Source organism: Ornithorhynchus anatinus, chromosome 4, assembly GCF_004115215.2.
Source record: "Ornithorhynchus anatinus isolate Pmale09 chromosome 4, mOrnAna1.pri.v4, whole genome shotgun sequence".
NCBI classification, from domain to species: Eukaryota; Metazoa; Chordata; class Mammalia; order Monotremata; family Ornithorhynchidae; genus Ornithorhynchus; species Ornithorhynchus anatinus.
In genome coordinates this window covers 55,137,906-55,151,742 of record NC_041731.1, presented here as the reverse complement: position 1 = coordinate 55,151,742, position 13,837 = coordinate 55,137,906, and the positions used below count along the sequence as shown (strand labels likewise).

The following is a 13,837-nucleotide window of genomic DNA, read 5'->3' as shown; positions in this document are numbered from 1 at the left end:
CAATATTTCCTTGAGCTCTGATCACCTTAGTCTCAATTTAAACCCAGTGATCTTTCACATAAATTTTCTCACTACTCTCTGTTCCTCTGCTCTCCATGCCTCTAGTAGTGTTTTGGGAGCAGAGGGGTGAAGATCTTGAAAAAATAAAGCACAATGAAGGAACACTAAGAGCAGCAATAGATGTATTTTCACATAAGAACTGAATATAAACATTGAAAAGAATGAAGGTGAAAATTTCCCTCTTTGCTGGAGAGATAATTTCATGATTGTCTCTTGGGGTTATGCTCTATGATTGTGATGGACATGGTAACAAGATTTGATAAAGCAAATTGGTATGACCTTTGAACTTAATCATGCCTTCATTTGATTAGTTTGCAGGCACACTGACTTTTAGGATTAAAACAAATCAGTTATGGTCCTTGGTCATTGTTTTCCCAGGACTATATTTTCTGTGACGTCAGATAGGAAGAATCTGACTGAATTGTCCCGGGAGGAGAAAATACGAGGGTTTTCTCTCCCGCACACTCAGTAACACAGAACAGAAGTTTGAGAAGAAATGGGTTTATCCCAAGTTTGTGGGCAAATCATTTAAATTCTCTGTGACTTGGTTTCTCTACCAGTAAAAAGAGCCTGCAAGTAACCTTTGTTCCTGACTCATATGATAATGAGAATGTCATTTTGATAGTTTTCCAGAAGGTGCTATCTATAACCTGAGATTCTGAATCATTGTTTTCTGCCTTCCCTCTCTGCAACTGTCTGAAACCTGAATCTGGTATCTATTGATTACATTAACAATAGAATGTTGCTAAAATGAGAAATCAGAATATAACCCTTACCTCTCACTTTAGTATCAATCGCTCAGTCATATTTACTGAGCACTTACTATGTGCAGAATGCTTTACTAAGCTCTTGGGAGAGTAATTTTGTTAAGCGCTTACTATGTGCAGAGCACACCATTCTAAGCACTGGGGTAGATACAGGGTAATCAGGTTGTCCCAGGTGAGGCTCACAGGTAATCTCCATTTACAATATAACGGAGTTGGTAGGCATGTTCCCTGCCCACAACAAGCTTACAGTCTAGCAGGGGTGACAGACATTAATATAAATATACTACGGATATGTACATAAGGGCAGTGGAGCTGAGGGAGGAGTGAATAAAGGGTGCAAATTCAAGTTCAAGGGTGATGCGGAAGGGAGTGGTAAAAGAGTAATAATAATAATAATGTTGGTATTTGTTAAGCGCTTACTATGTGCCGAGCACTGTTCTAAGCGCTGGGGTAGACATAGGGGAATCACGTTGTCCCACATGGGGCTCACAGTCTTAATCCCCATTTTACAGATGAGGGAACTGAGGCACAGAGAAGTTAAGTAACTTGCCCACAGTCACACAGCCGACAAGTGGCAGAGCTGGGATTCGAACTCATGAGCCCTGACTCCAAAGCCCATGCTCTTTCCACTGAGCCACGCTGCTTCTCTAAAGAGTAATTGAGGGCTTAGTCAGGGAAGGCCTCTTTGAGATGTGCTTTAAATTAAGCTTCAAAGTTGGAGAGAGTGATCACAATAGTAATTATAATAATAATCATCTGCTGGATATGAAGAGGGAGGGCATTCCAGGCCAGAGGCAGGGGATAGGTGAGAGGTCAGCAGCGAGATAGACGAGATTGAGGTACAGGGAATAGGTTGGCATTAGAGGAGCTAAGTGTGTGGACTGGGTTGCTGTAGGAAATGAGGGAGGTAAGGAAGGAGCTGGCAAGATGACTGAGTGCTTTAAAGTCCAGTGGTAAGAAGTTTTTGTTGGATCTTTCTGTTTTCCTCGCAGTGTTTCTTGGGAATAGTTGTTTCTATTGATAATCTTGCCTATTGGAGAACTGATTAAATTAAAAGGAATTTTTCTTGGAAATGACTTACTAGCAAAATGCTCTAATAGGATAAACCATATCACACATGACCATTGGAACTTTGGGAGACATGTTCTTCTGTCTGTACCAGGACCAACATGGAAGGGAAGAGTGATTCTACCTTTTAACCCAGTGTAGAAGGACACCAGGCATACTTGCTACATCACTACATAACCTGGGCCAGGAGCCTCAGATTGGGATTTAGTTTTTTCCTCAACTGGGGGTTCCATTTGGGATAGTGACTGAGTCCAATCTTATTATATCTACCCCAGCATTAAGTATAGTACTGGACATATAGCAAATGTCTAATATAAACCATTATTGTTATGACGAGGTTGGTGTCAGGGCTGATGAAGAGATAGCAGTTCAGGGATGGCTTCTCAGCTCCATTTATTCTACTATGGCAGTGTACATCTTGAACACTCTGACCTCCTCCCATGCCACTGAAAAACAGGGAGCAGTAGCCTGGAATTCTCTGGTGTGACCATATTGGTACATATTTCAGGATGTCTGGGCCCTTGGAGAATCTGGGAAGTGGTTGAGGAAGGTTTCTTTCCTCTACCCATCTTGGGGAGCAAATAGCTACCAACTTCTTGGTTCCTGCATGGAAGGGAATCAAGAGTCTTTCCTATTAGGTGGGTCATCCTGTAGAGATCTAAGTATGATGAGGGGTTCCTCTTTAAAGGGCTCACATTGTTTTAAACATCAACAACTTGATTGTAAATTCTGGTCTTTTACAGGTGGCATTGATGTTCGCATTACTATTCATTCATGCCAGATGGGCCCAATCCACTAGAATTAACCATATTTCACTGCATTTTAAAAATTTCACAGTATCCTTTGAAATCTGCCCAATTTCCATTTCAGTTCCTCATAAAAGCAATGTCCATTTTCATACTGTTACTGAAAGCCTGGTAGCTTATCCACTGCTTCACTTGTCAGTCTCTGTCCGAGGTGACGTAAAGCTTGGGGGAAATTTCACTCACCCAGTCTATTTTATCCACATTCCAATACTTCTTTAAGTCCCGGAACTGTATGAGCATGCCCTTGAGTCCCACCACAATGATACTTGCCAGAACGCACTAGAAAAAAAAAAAAACGGGAAAAAGCAAAGTGAGCATTTCTTCCAACTTTAAAAGTCCCAGAGTATAAAATTCCAGACTCTGAATTTTAATGAGAGTACTTAGAAGATGAGGACCTGTGGTAAAAACTTGATTTTATTCAACAGAAGTGATATCAATAGTTTAAGAATTATCTCCCCCATAAGGCGTTTAGATTGGAATTACTCTCTGACCATTAGTTTTTGAACAGGGAATGTGTCTACCAGCTCTGTTATACTATACTCTCCCAAGCACCTAGTATCGTGTTCTGCACACAGAAAATGCTAAATAAATATCGACTGACTGATTGATTGAACTTTTTCTGGACAGGGAACAATCTTACCATGTGCATAACACTATACTATGTTCTTGGGGGAATACAATACAATAAAGTTAGTAAACACAATTTCTGCCCTCAAGGAGCTTACAGTCCAGTAGGGGAGACAGATATTAAAATAAATTAAAGATAGAGGAAATGTCAGAATGTCAAGATATGAACTTTAGTGCTGTGAGGCTGGTGTGGGGTTAATAGCAAAAAGCTTAAAGTAGATATGGGGCTGGGGTGGGGAGAGAATCAAAGCACCTGAGGGATACAAACTCTAGAGCCTAGGTGATACAGAAATGAGGGTGAGTATTTGTGGAAATGAGAGATTATTCGGGGAAGGCTTCATGAAGAAGTGGTTTTAGTAGAGCTTTGAAGGTGGGGAGAATGATGGTTTATTGAGTATAAAGGAAGGGATGGTTTTGGGTTGGAGTTTTAATGGTATTTGTTAAGAACTTACTATGTGCCAGGTCCTGTATTAAGCACTGGGGTAGAAACAAGCTAATCAGGTTGGACACACTCCATGTCCCACATGGACCTAGCAATCAAACCCCATTTTACAGATGAGGTAACTGAGGCACAGCTCATTGTAGTCAGGGAATGCACCTATCAACCTCTCCCAGCTGGTATGGGGAATAGGCCTAGGGGTCAGTAAGGATGGAGAAGTACTGTTGCCAAATAGAGGAGAGGGCAGAGTTAAAGCAGGTGAGCTTGTTTGAGACGGACAAGGTGTCCAGATTTCCACTAGAAGTGAGCCATGCATGAGCAGAGCAATGGAGGAAGCGTACTGTGGAGGTGGATCCTGGGCTGAGGGTTGGTGGTAAGAGACTGTAGGAGGGACAGGAAGGGGAGGGACTTACACTCCGTGGAGAGGGTGGAATTAATGGAAGGAGCATGACCTAGTGGAAAGTGCATGGGCTGGGGAGTCAGAAGACCTGGGTTCTAATCCTGGCTCTGCCACTTGCTTGTTGTGTGACCTGGGTCAGGACAATTATCTTCTCTGTGTCTCAGTTTCCTTAACTGAAAAATGGGGATCTGAAACCTGTTTGCCCTCCTACATAGACTGTGAGCCCCATATGGGACAGGGACTGTGTCAGACCTGATTAATTTGTATCTACCCCAGTGCTTAGAACATAGTAAGTGCTGAACAAATACCATAATTACTTTTACTATTATTAAGGGTGTGGATTTATGCACTGAGACAGAGTTGGGTGAAAAACAATGTAGCGCATAGCGGATAGAGCACAGTCCTGGGAGCCAGAAGGACCTGGGTTCTAATCCCAGCTCCGCCACTTGTCTGCTCTGTGAACTTGGGCAAGTCACTTCACTTCTCTGTGCCTCAGTTACCTCATCTGTAAAATAGGGAATAAGACTATGAGTCCCACAGGGGACAGGGACTGCATCCAACCTGATAACCTTGAATCTACTCCAGCGTTTAGAACAGTTCTTGGCACATAGTGAGTGCTTAATAAATACCATCATTATTATTATGAAAACCGATTGGGCCATAATGACCTAAGATCATTGGAGGGTGTCAATCAATCATATTTATTGAGCACTCACTGTGTGCAGAGCACTGTAGTAAGCACTTGGGAGGGTACAACATAGAACAGACCACAATTAGCTTACAGTCCAGAGGGAAGAGATTGGAGATTTCTGTAAGGAAATAAGGTAGTTTTATGGGGAAAGGGAATGTGGGAGAGAAGGCAGGGGAGGAGGCTGTGGTCATATTAAGGAATTTCAGAGTTAGTGAGGTTAGAGAAGGTACAGTGACTAGAGATGATGAGACTGGATATGTGTTCCAGTTGTTAGAGGGTGAGGTGGGGTGAAGCAGGAGGTCAGTGGAGTTGAGGAGTTGAGGGAAAAGAAGAGGGCAGCAGGAAGGAAAACTTGTCTTTCGCTCTTGCTCTACTTTCTTCAGTGTTTTGTAAAATGAGTTGATCTCAATAGGTGCTCAATGAGTACTGTTACCTCTGCCCCAGCTAGAAGACTTTTTGAGGAGCCCTTCTCTCTAGCAAATACAGAACTGTATGTTGGCTGTGCCTCTGAGGTAGATTATTAGGAAGATGTGTTCCATGCAAAATGATATTAAAAAGAAACAGAAACCAAATATTCTATATTCATTTGTATTTGCCTTGAGCATCAACGATCTGGTTACATGTGCTGATGCTATAAAATTCCTAATATTTAACAGTCTTCAATTTCTACCTTTCAAGTTTTTTGCAAACATTCCCCGATTGAGGCTCCTGGAAGAGGGATTAGGGAAGTGGAAACTAAGTGGGGATTCCAAACGCCGGGCAGTTGGTCCAAGTTCAAACCAGAACAAGAAAGAGGGACAATGTGTCCTCGGGAAGACAGGCCTGCACCCCAGGGAAATGGAGGATTGGCCTGGTGGTGCCCTCGACTGGTCTCTATAGAGGCTGCTGCTCCTCATGAGATTCAACCCGGGAAGGAGCTCTGGGAGTTGAGGCCTGTGAATTTCCCAAACACCAGACCTCACACTCCCCTTCTCCTCATCCCTACCCTACCCCCAATCCCCATCAGCAATAATTCCTGAAGCAGGAGCCAAACTCAACAGGACACTAGAGAGAAGAAGGAATTTGGAAGGAGGCAGGATGAGCTGGAGTAGGAAATAGAAGATGAGAGGGAGAAAAAAAAATAGGATGCTACCAACTCTGAAAACTGAATCTTCTACCACTCCCAGTGTAGGAACTGTCATCTTGGGACCAAAATCCTGCCCTTGCCCACTGAGCATGCCCAGTGTGACTGTTAAACCATAAAAGAGTCCAATCCTCAGATTTAAATTCTGTTTACCTCAGAGATAAAGGGGAAGGGGGGAGTGGAGAAGAAAGGGAATAAAGGGAGTGCACTAGTACTCCAGAAGAAGTGAAGGTCCACACTCCCTCCAAGAACTCAGTCCCGCTCTGGTTTCAACTACCATCTATATGCAGATGATACCAAATCTACATCTCCAGCCTTGATTTCTCTCCTCTGCTGTCTCATTTTTCCTCCTGGTTTCCAGACACCTCTCCTTGGATGTCCCTCCAACACCTCGCACTTAACATGTCCTGTTTCTGGCCTGGAATGCCCTCCCTCTCAAATCCAACAGATAATTACTCCCCACCCCCAATCCCCACTCCCCAATACCTTATTGAAGGTACATCTCCTCCAAGAGGCCCTCCCAGACTAAGCTCCCCTTTTCCTCATCTTGCATCCCCTTCTTCTTCGCCCTGACTTGATCCCTTTGTTCTCCCTCACCTCCCAGCCCCTCGACACTTACGTCCATATCTGTAATTGTATTTATTTGTTTTGATGTCTGTCTTCCCACCTCTAGACTGCAAGCTCGTTGTGGGCAGCGAAAGTCACTGCTTATTGTGTTGTACTTTCGCAAACGCTTCATACAGTGCTCTGCACACAGTAAGCATTCAATAAATATGACTGACTGAAATGAACTCCTCTTTCCACCCAAGACTTTCTCATCACTGCAGACAGCACCATGATTATTGCCGTCTCACAAGCCTGAAACCTTGGTATTATCCTTGACTCATCTCATTAATTCAACAAACTTATTCAATCTGTCACCAAATTTTGTTAGTTCTACCTTCAAACAACATCACTAAAATTTGCCCTCTCCTCTCCATCCAAACTGCTATTACGGCGATAATAATAATGTTGGTATTTCTCAAGCGCTTCCTATGTGCAGAGCACTGTTCTAAGCACTGGGGTAGATACAGGGTCATCAGGTTGCCCCACGTGAGGCTCACAGTTAATCCCCATTTTACAGATGAGGTAACTGAGTCACAGAGAAGTTAAGTGACTTGCCCACAGTCACACAGTTGACAAGTGGCAGAGTCGGGAGTCGAACCCATGACCCCTGACTCCGAAGCCCAGGCTCTGTCCACTGAGCCACGCTGCTTCTCTGCCTTTCTCATTTTGACTACTGAATCAGCCTCCTTGCTGACCTCTCTGCCTCTTTTCTCTCCCCAGTCCAGTCAGGCAATTGTATTTATTGAGCACTTATTGTGTGCAGAGCACTGTACTAAGTGCTTGGGAGAGTACAATATGACAATATAAAAGACACATTCCCTGCCCACAACAAGCTTATGGCTTAGATTCTGTACAGTCTACAGTCCATAATTCACCAGATACTGGGAAAAGAAAAGCTCATCCATGTTTTCCCCCTTCTCAGGAACCTCCAGGGGTTGTTCACCTCCACAACAAACAGAAATTCCTTTCCATCAGTTACAAAACAATCAGCATACCCCCTTCTACCTTTTACTGATTTCCTTCAGCACACCCCCTTCTACCTTACCTTGTTGATTTCCTACTACAACCCAACATGCTCACTTCACTTAATGCCAACTTTACTATACCTCAATCTATCTTACTGCTGACCCTTTGCCCACATCCCACCTCAAGCCTGGAACTCCGTCCCCTTTGATGCCCAACAGATCACCCCTGTCTTCACCTTCAAGGCCTTATTGAAAATGCCTCTCTACCAAGAAGAGGCCTTTCCCAACTAAGCCTTCATTTCCCCTAATCCCTCTCCCATATGTGCTGCTTATGTACTACTTGGATCAGGACCCTTTAAACATCTGATATTCACCCCACCCTCAGCTCCACAGCACTTAGTTTTATATGTTACTCATTTTAATGTCTGTCTCCCCGTTCTAGACTGTAAACTCCTTGTGGGCAGGGAACATGACAACCCTCTCTGTTATATTGTAATCTCTTGCTTACTGTAGTGCTCTGCACACAGTCAGCACTCAATAAATATGATTAATTCATGGTTTGATAAAGGGAGAAGGGAATCAGTAAAGCTAACAGCTATTGGATTTCCAATGAAATGACAAAAAGGGAGTCATTTCATTGGAAATCCAAATAGCTGTCCAAGATCAAAGAGTAGGATGATAACACAGAAGTGCAGAGTCAGGAAGAGAAGGGGTAGGGGAGAGAGAGGGAGAGAGAGGGAAAGGGAGAGAGAATGCTCCACAAGCACCTGGAATTTCTTTTGGCTTGGTTTTAAGCATGTTTCCCTTTAGTTATTTTACTCCAAAAAGAGAAGAAGGGATCAGAGCCACAATAATAGCCTTAAACTAGTAGAGGGGAGTGGTGGATTTCAGTCCTCGTTCTGTCTTTGAGAAATGTTTCTGCTGCAAAGACTAACCAGTTAACAAATAAAAAAGAGAAAATTGGGCTAGGCAGTGTGCACTACCTCTGAGTTAGCTCAACTTCCCCTTCCTGGGAAGTCCCACCCCTCGAAGTGCTTCCTCCCAAAGACCCGACCTCCCAAACACTTCTTGTTCTTCCTGGAATGAAAAATTTTTTTTGGTCTGTTTTGAGAAGATAAATCTAAACTCAATCCTGAAACCTAAAATACTGCCTGTAGAGAGGAGCAGTTAATTTCCTGAAATGAATTAGTTAGATTACAATGGTCTGACACATTTGATTTTTCAGTGAGGTATAAGAGCAAGTTCTTTACCATGGGCAGCCAGTAAAGCAGTGGTCCGATGGCATAGATGATGATAAGAATCAAAACACAAGATATTAGGCAAGCTACCTGGAAAAAAAAAAAACGGGAAAAAGATAAAATGCGTACATTCCTCATTTTTCAGTACATACAGAAAATGTAAAATAATACTGTAAAATCCACTTGTATATAAATGGCATCTTTCATTACGGATGGAGAAGTATCTCATATACAAAAATTCATTTTCTTAGCCTCTTAATTATTTCCATTTTATGAATCAGAAAAGTGAAGCCCTGAACGAGTGTCTCTGCATGGAAATGACCTGGATAACTGAGATATGAAAATACTCCTGTGCATTATCCCTGTGTTTTCATAATACCACAATTATTATTATTCATTATTATTATTATTCTAGAATTCCTCAAAAGTTTTTCTCCCACCCTGGAATTTCCTCTTCCTCACAAAAATCTTCCAGACCGCAGCTCTCCCCATCTGGAAAGGACTCTTAAAAATCCCTCCTAATTCTCTACATCCCACTCACTTCAACATCACCTTTAGCCCTTACACCCTGTCTTCCCATTATCGGCAGCAATTGTAAAGGTATCTCTTGAACTTGGGAAAAGAAGCATTGTGTAGTGGATAGAGCACAGGCGTGAGAGTCAGAAGGTAATGAGTTCTATTTCCACCTCTGCCACTTGTCTGCTGTGTGACCTTGGGTAAGTCTCTTCACTTCTCTGTGCCTCAGTTACCTCATCTGTACAATGGGGACTGAGACTTTGAGCCCCGCATGGGACGGGGACTGTGTCCAACTCGATTTTATTGTATTCACCCCAGTGCTTAGTACAGTGCCTCATACATAATAAGTGCTTAACAAATACCATTTTCATCATTAGTATTATTATTAAGCTCCCACAAGTTGCAGCACACTGTACAAAGCAATAAGGAAAATTTAATAGAAACAAAAGACCCAGTCCCTGCCCACATGGAACTTACACTCTAAAGGGGAAAACAAACTTACACTATTTACAAAGAGCATTTACGTACCTTAGGTATATTTCTTTATATATTTTTTAATATGCACTTCAATCTATAACATTTGTGCACTTGATATTTGCCCCACTCCCCACCCCACAGCACTTATGTACATACCCTTAAAATGTCTGTTGCCCCTTCTAGACCGTAAGCTTGTTGTGGGCTGGGAATGTGTCTGCTAATTCTGTTGTATTGTAAGTGCTTAGTACAGTGCTCTGCACAGAGTAAGTACTCAATAAATATGATTGATTGTATACTGTTATTTTTCAAGCTGGAATATCTTGATACAATTTTCCTTCTTTGGGTTATATCTGTGTTCTTAACCCCTTCTCCAAATTTACTACTCGTAAATAACACTTGTATGGCCACCACATTAAATTCTAAACTCCTGGAAGCAGTTCACGTGTCATCTGATTCTGTTGAATTATTCCAAATGCTTAATACAGTGTTTTGCACACAGTAAGTCTTTTGTAATTAGAAAATCAGCGTGTCTTAGTGGCTAGAACACGGACCTGGATTCTAATCGCAGCTCTGCCACTGGTCTGCTCTGTGACCTTGAGAAAGTCACTAAACTTTTCTCTGCCTCGGTTACCTCGTCTGTAAAATGGAGATTAATATTGTGAACTCAATGTGGAACATGGATTGTGTCCAACCTGATTAGTTTGTATCTACCCCAGTACTTAGTACAGTGCCTGGTACACAGTAAGCACTTCACAAATACCATAACAAAGTAAGTGTTTAATAAATAACACTGATGATGATAATGTTGATATTTTCCCTGTATTGAAAATACCCTATATAGATAGGAAAGCTGAAATATTGAACTGATCAAGTGCACATATGAGTCAGAAGACTATCTTAGGAAGTACAGATTTAAAGAGAATTATGTATTTTTTTCTAAGACGGCTCAGAGAGCTTAGAGAAATATAGGATCGTCTCCTGGCTCAACCAGGAATATGGCTGGCCTGTGTATAATTCACAGATGACATCAAACCCTCAAGGTAGCATATGTAAGTGATTCAGGATGACAAGTTGTTTATACATTGAAGACATTTAGCAATTCTATAATTTAGGTTTTAACATCTGGTGGGTTGTTATTTAGGCCACCCATCAAGCTCTTTGGTCACTAGCAACAGGCATGAGAGTTTGAGAAGCAGTGTGGCTCAGTGGAAAGAGCCCGGGCTTGGGAGTCAGAGGTCATGGGTTCTAATCCCAACTCCTCCGCTTCTCAGCTGTGTGACTTTGGGCAAGTCACAACTTCTCTGTGCCTCAGTTCCCTCATCTGTAAAATGGGTATGAAGACTGAGCCCTATGTGGGACAACCTGATTATCTCGTATCTACCCCAGTGCTTAGAACAGTGCCTGGCACATAGTAAGCGCTTAACAAATACCAACATTATTGTTATTACTATTTTTGTTTGCTTGTTTTAATGGTATTTAAGTGCTTACTGTATGCCGAGCACTGTACTGAACACTGGTGTAGTTTCTAGCTAATCAGGTTGGACAGTGTCTGTTTCCTCATGGGACTCAGTATTTATCCCAGTTTCACAAATGAGATAGCCGAGGCACTAAAGCCAAGTGACTTGCCTCCTTGGGAGCTCACCTCCTCCAAGAGGCCTTCCCAGACTGAGCTCCCCCCTTTTCCCTCTGCTCCCCCTTCCCCCTTCACCTCCCCTCAGCTAAGCTCCCTTTCCCTCTGCTCTCCCCCCCACCCCATCCTCTGTTCCTCCCCCTCCCCTTTCCCCTCTCCTCAGCACTGTACTCATTTGTATACATTATTGATTACCCTATTTATTTTATGTTGGTGTTTGTTAAGCAGTTACTATGTGCAGAGCACTGTTCTAAGCGCTGGGGGAGATATAGGGTAATCAGGTTGTCCTACATAAGGCTCACAGTTAATCCCCATTTTACAGATGAGGTAACTGAGGCACAGAGAAGTGAAGTGACCTGCCCACAGTCACAAAGCTTTTGTTAATGAGGTGTACCTCCCCTTCATTCTATTTATCGTGATAATGTTGTCTTGTTTTTGTTTCGTTCTGTTTTGCTCTGCCTTCTGTCTCCCCCGATTAGACTGTGAGCCCGTCATTGGGCAGGGATTGTCACTATCTATTGCCAAATTGTACATTCCAAGCGCTTAGTACAGTGCTCTGCACATAGTAAATGCTCAATAAATACTATTGAATGAATGAACTTGCCCAATGTCACACAGCAGACAAATGGCAGACCCAGAATTAGAACCCAGATCCTTCTGACTCCCAGGTCTATGCTCTGAGATGAAAACCCAGGTCCTTCTGACTCTTTTTAAAGGCCTGGGCTCTTTCCTCTAGGCCATGCTGCTTCTCCATAGTTTGGAATATACAACGCCATCCAGCCTTGGCAGCAATAAATCACTCAATCAGGAAATATACCTTTGCACATAGGAAGAATCCCAGCCACAAGAGGATTTTTACATGCAAAATGTCACCATGATTCAAAGTAACATTGTTATTTATAAAAATGAATCTATTGCAGGAAAAGCAGAGAATAAAAATGTCAAGCTCTCACACTTGTTTATAATACATTACTCACATTGTAAAAAAAAAGTCAAACAGGAAAACACATTAAAAGTAGGGTTGTTACGATGGCCAAACGGAAGGAGCACGGCATTTAAAACCACACAAAATATACGTTCTAACCTCAGCTCTGCCAATGTTATTATAATCAATATCATTATTATTTGCAGTAGTACTAATAATTGTAATTTGAATAATAATTAGAATATTTGTTAAGCACTTACTCTGTTCCAAGCACTGTGCTAAACTCTGGGGTAGATACAAGACCATTAGATCAAACACAATTCCGGTCCACAATGCTTTTCAAATCAATTAATATCTTTGTTCCTCCATTTATTCATCTGTAAAATGGATATCATACCTGCTCTCCTTACCTTTTAGACTGTGAGTAGTATGTAATAATAATAATAATAATAATGTTGGTATTTGTTAAGCGCTTACTATGTGCCGAGCACCGTTCTAAGCGCTGGGGTAGACACAGGGGAATCAGGTTGTCCCACGTGGGGCTCACAGTCTTAATCCCCATTTTACAGATGAGGGAACTGAGGCACAGAGAAGTTAAGTGACTTGCCCACAGTCACACAGCTGACAAGTGGCAGAGCTGGGATTCGAACTCATGAGCCCTGACTCCAAAGCCCGTGCTCTTTCCAATGAGCCACGCTGCCTCTCTAGACTAATCTGATTATCTTGGATCTAATGCAGCACTTAGCACCTAATAAACACTTGATAAATACCATCATTATTAGATGGCATTGAATGTAAAGTAAAAACAATATACCCCACTATAGGGAATTGTGCAGAAATCTAGTTTAAGACGCCTCCAATGTATAGTAGATCAATTTACCATCAGATTATACTTCCATTGCAGGCTATATATTCAATCACTACTCATTTTGCCCAACTCTCAGGTATCAGTACAAAGAGAAGAAAGAAGAGACACATTGATTCAAAGAAATGGAAGCATCTTGAGGCATAGCACTGCTAGGATAATAGATAGATTAGATAGATAGATTCTAGATAAAGTCAGTATTGTAAACTGTGAGCCCTGGTTGGGGAGAGGAGGTGGAAGGAAGGCAAAGCTGGATGTATATTTTGTGTGGTTTTAAAGGTTCTGTCATAGATAATCCACTCATCTATCACCATGAATGCCTTATAATAGTCCAACAGCAAAATCAACCCTAGGTGAGGTTCAACAAGAACACTTAAAGACAAGACCTTTTTGGAGAGCAGCCCAGAGGTATTTAGACTGCTATAAAAGACCCTTTGCTGAGTCAACCAGAAGGAAAGAGCATAAAGAACAGAAGCATCTACTGAAGAGACATTCATGCATTTATTCAATCACATTTATTGAGCACTTATAAGCTTCAGTGAGCTTACGGTCTAGAGTTGCTTGAAAGGGATATTGGAAGGAAAACATCATAGTCACAGTCTTAAATAAGAATTAAGCTGGACTTAAATATCTA

At 42.1% G+C, this 13,837-nt stretch overlaps 1 protein-coding gene across 2 annotated transcripts in view; it reads right to left on the bottom strand.

The window, feature by feature from the left end:
• The window catches only part of SLC26A7 (solute carrier family 26 member 7), a 156,588-nt gene that overhangs the window by 54,476 nt on the left and 88,275 nt on the right, over positions 1 to 13,837 (bottom strand). For both annotated transcript variants that reach the window (XR_003759059.1, XM_029064214.2), the window contains exons 9-10: positions 8,803 to 8,880; positions 2,885 to 2,980 (exon numbers count right to left, since the gene is read on the bottom strand). Coding sequence is in view for 1 of the 2 variants with exons in the window: in XM_029064214.2 (XP_028920047.1) it covers positions 2,885 to 2,980; positions 8,803 to 8,880 (174 nt within the window). In the remaining variant the exon portion in view is untranslated. The remainder of the gene's footprint in view (positions 1 to 2,884; positions 2,981 to 8,802; positions 8,881 to 13,837) is intronic.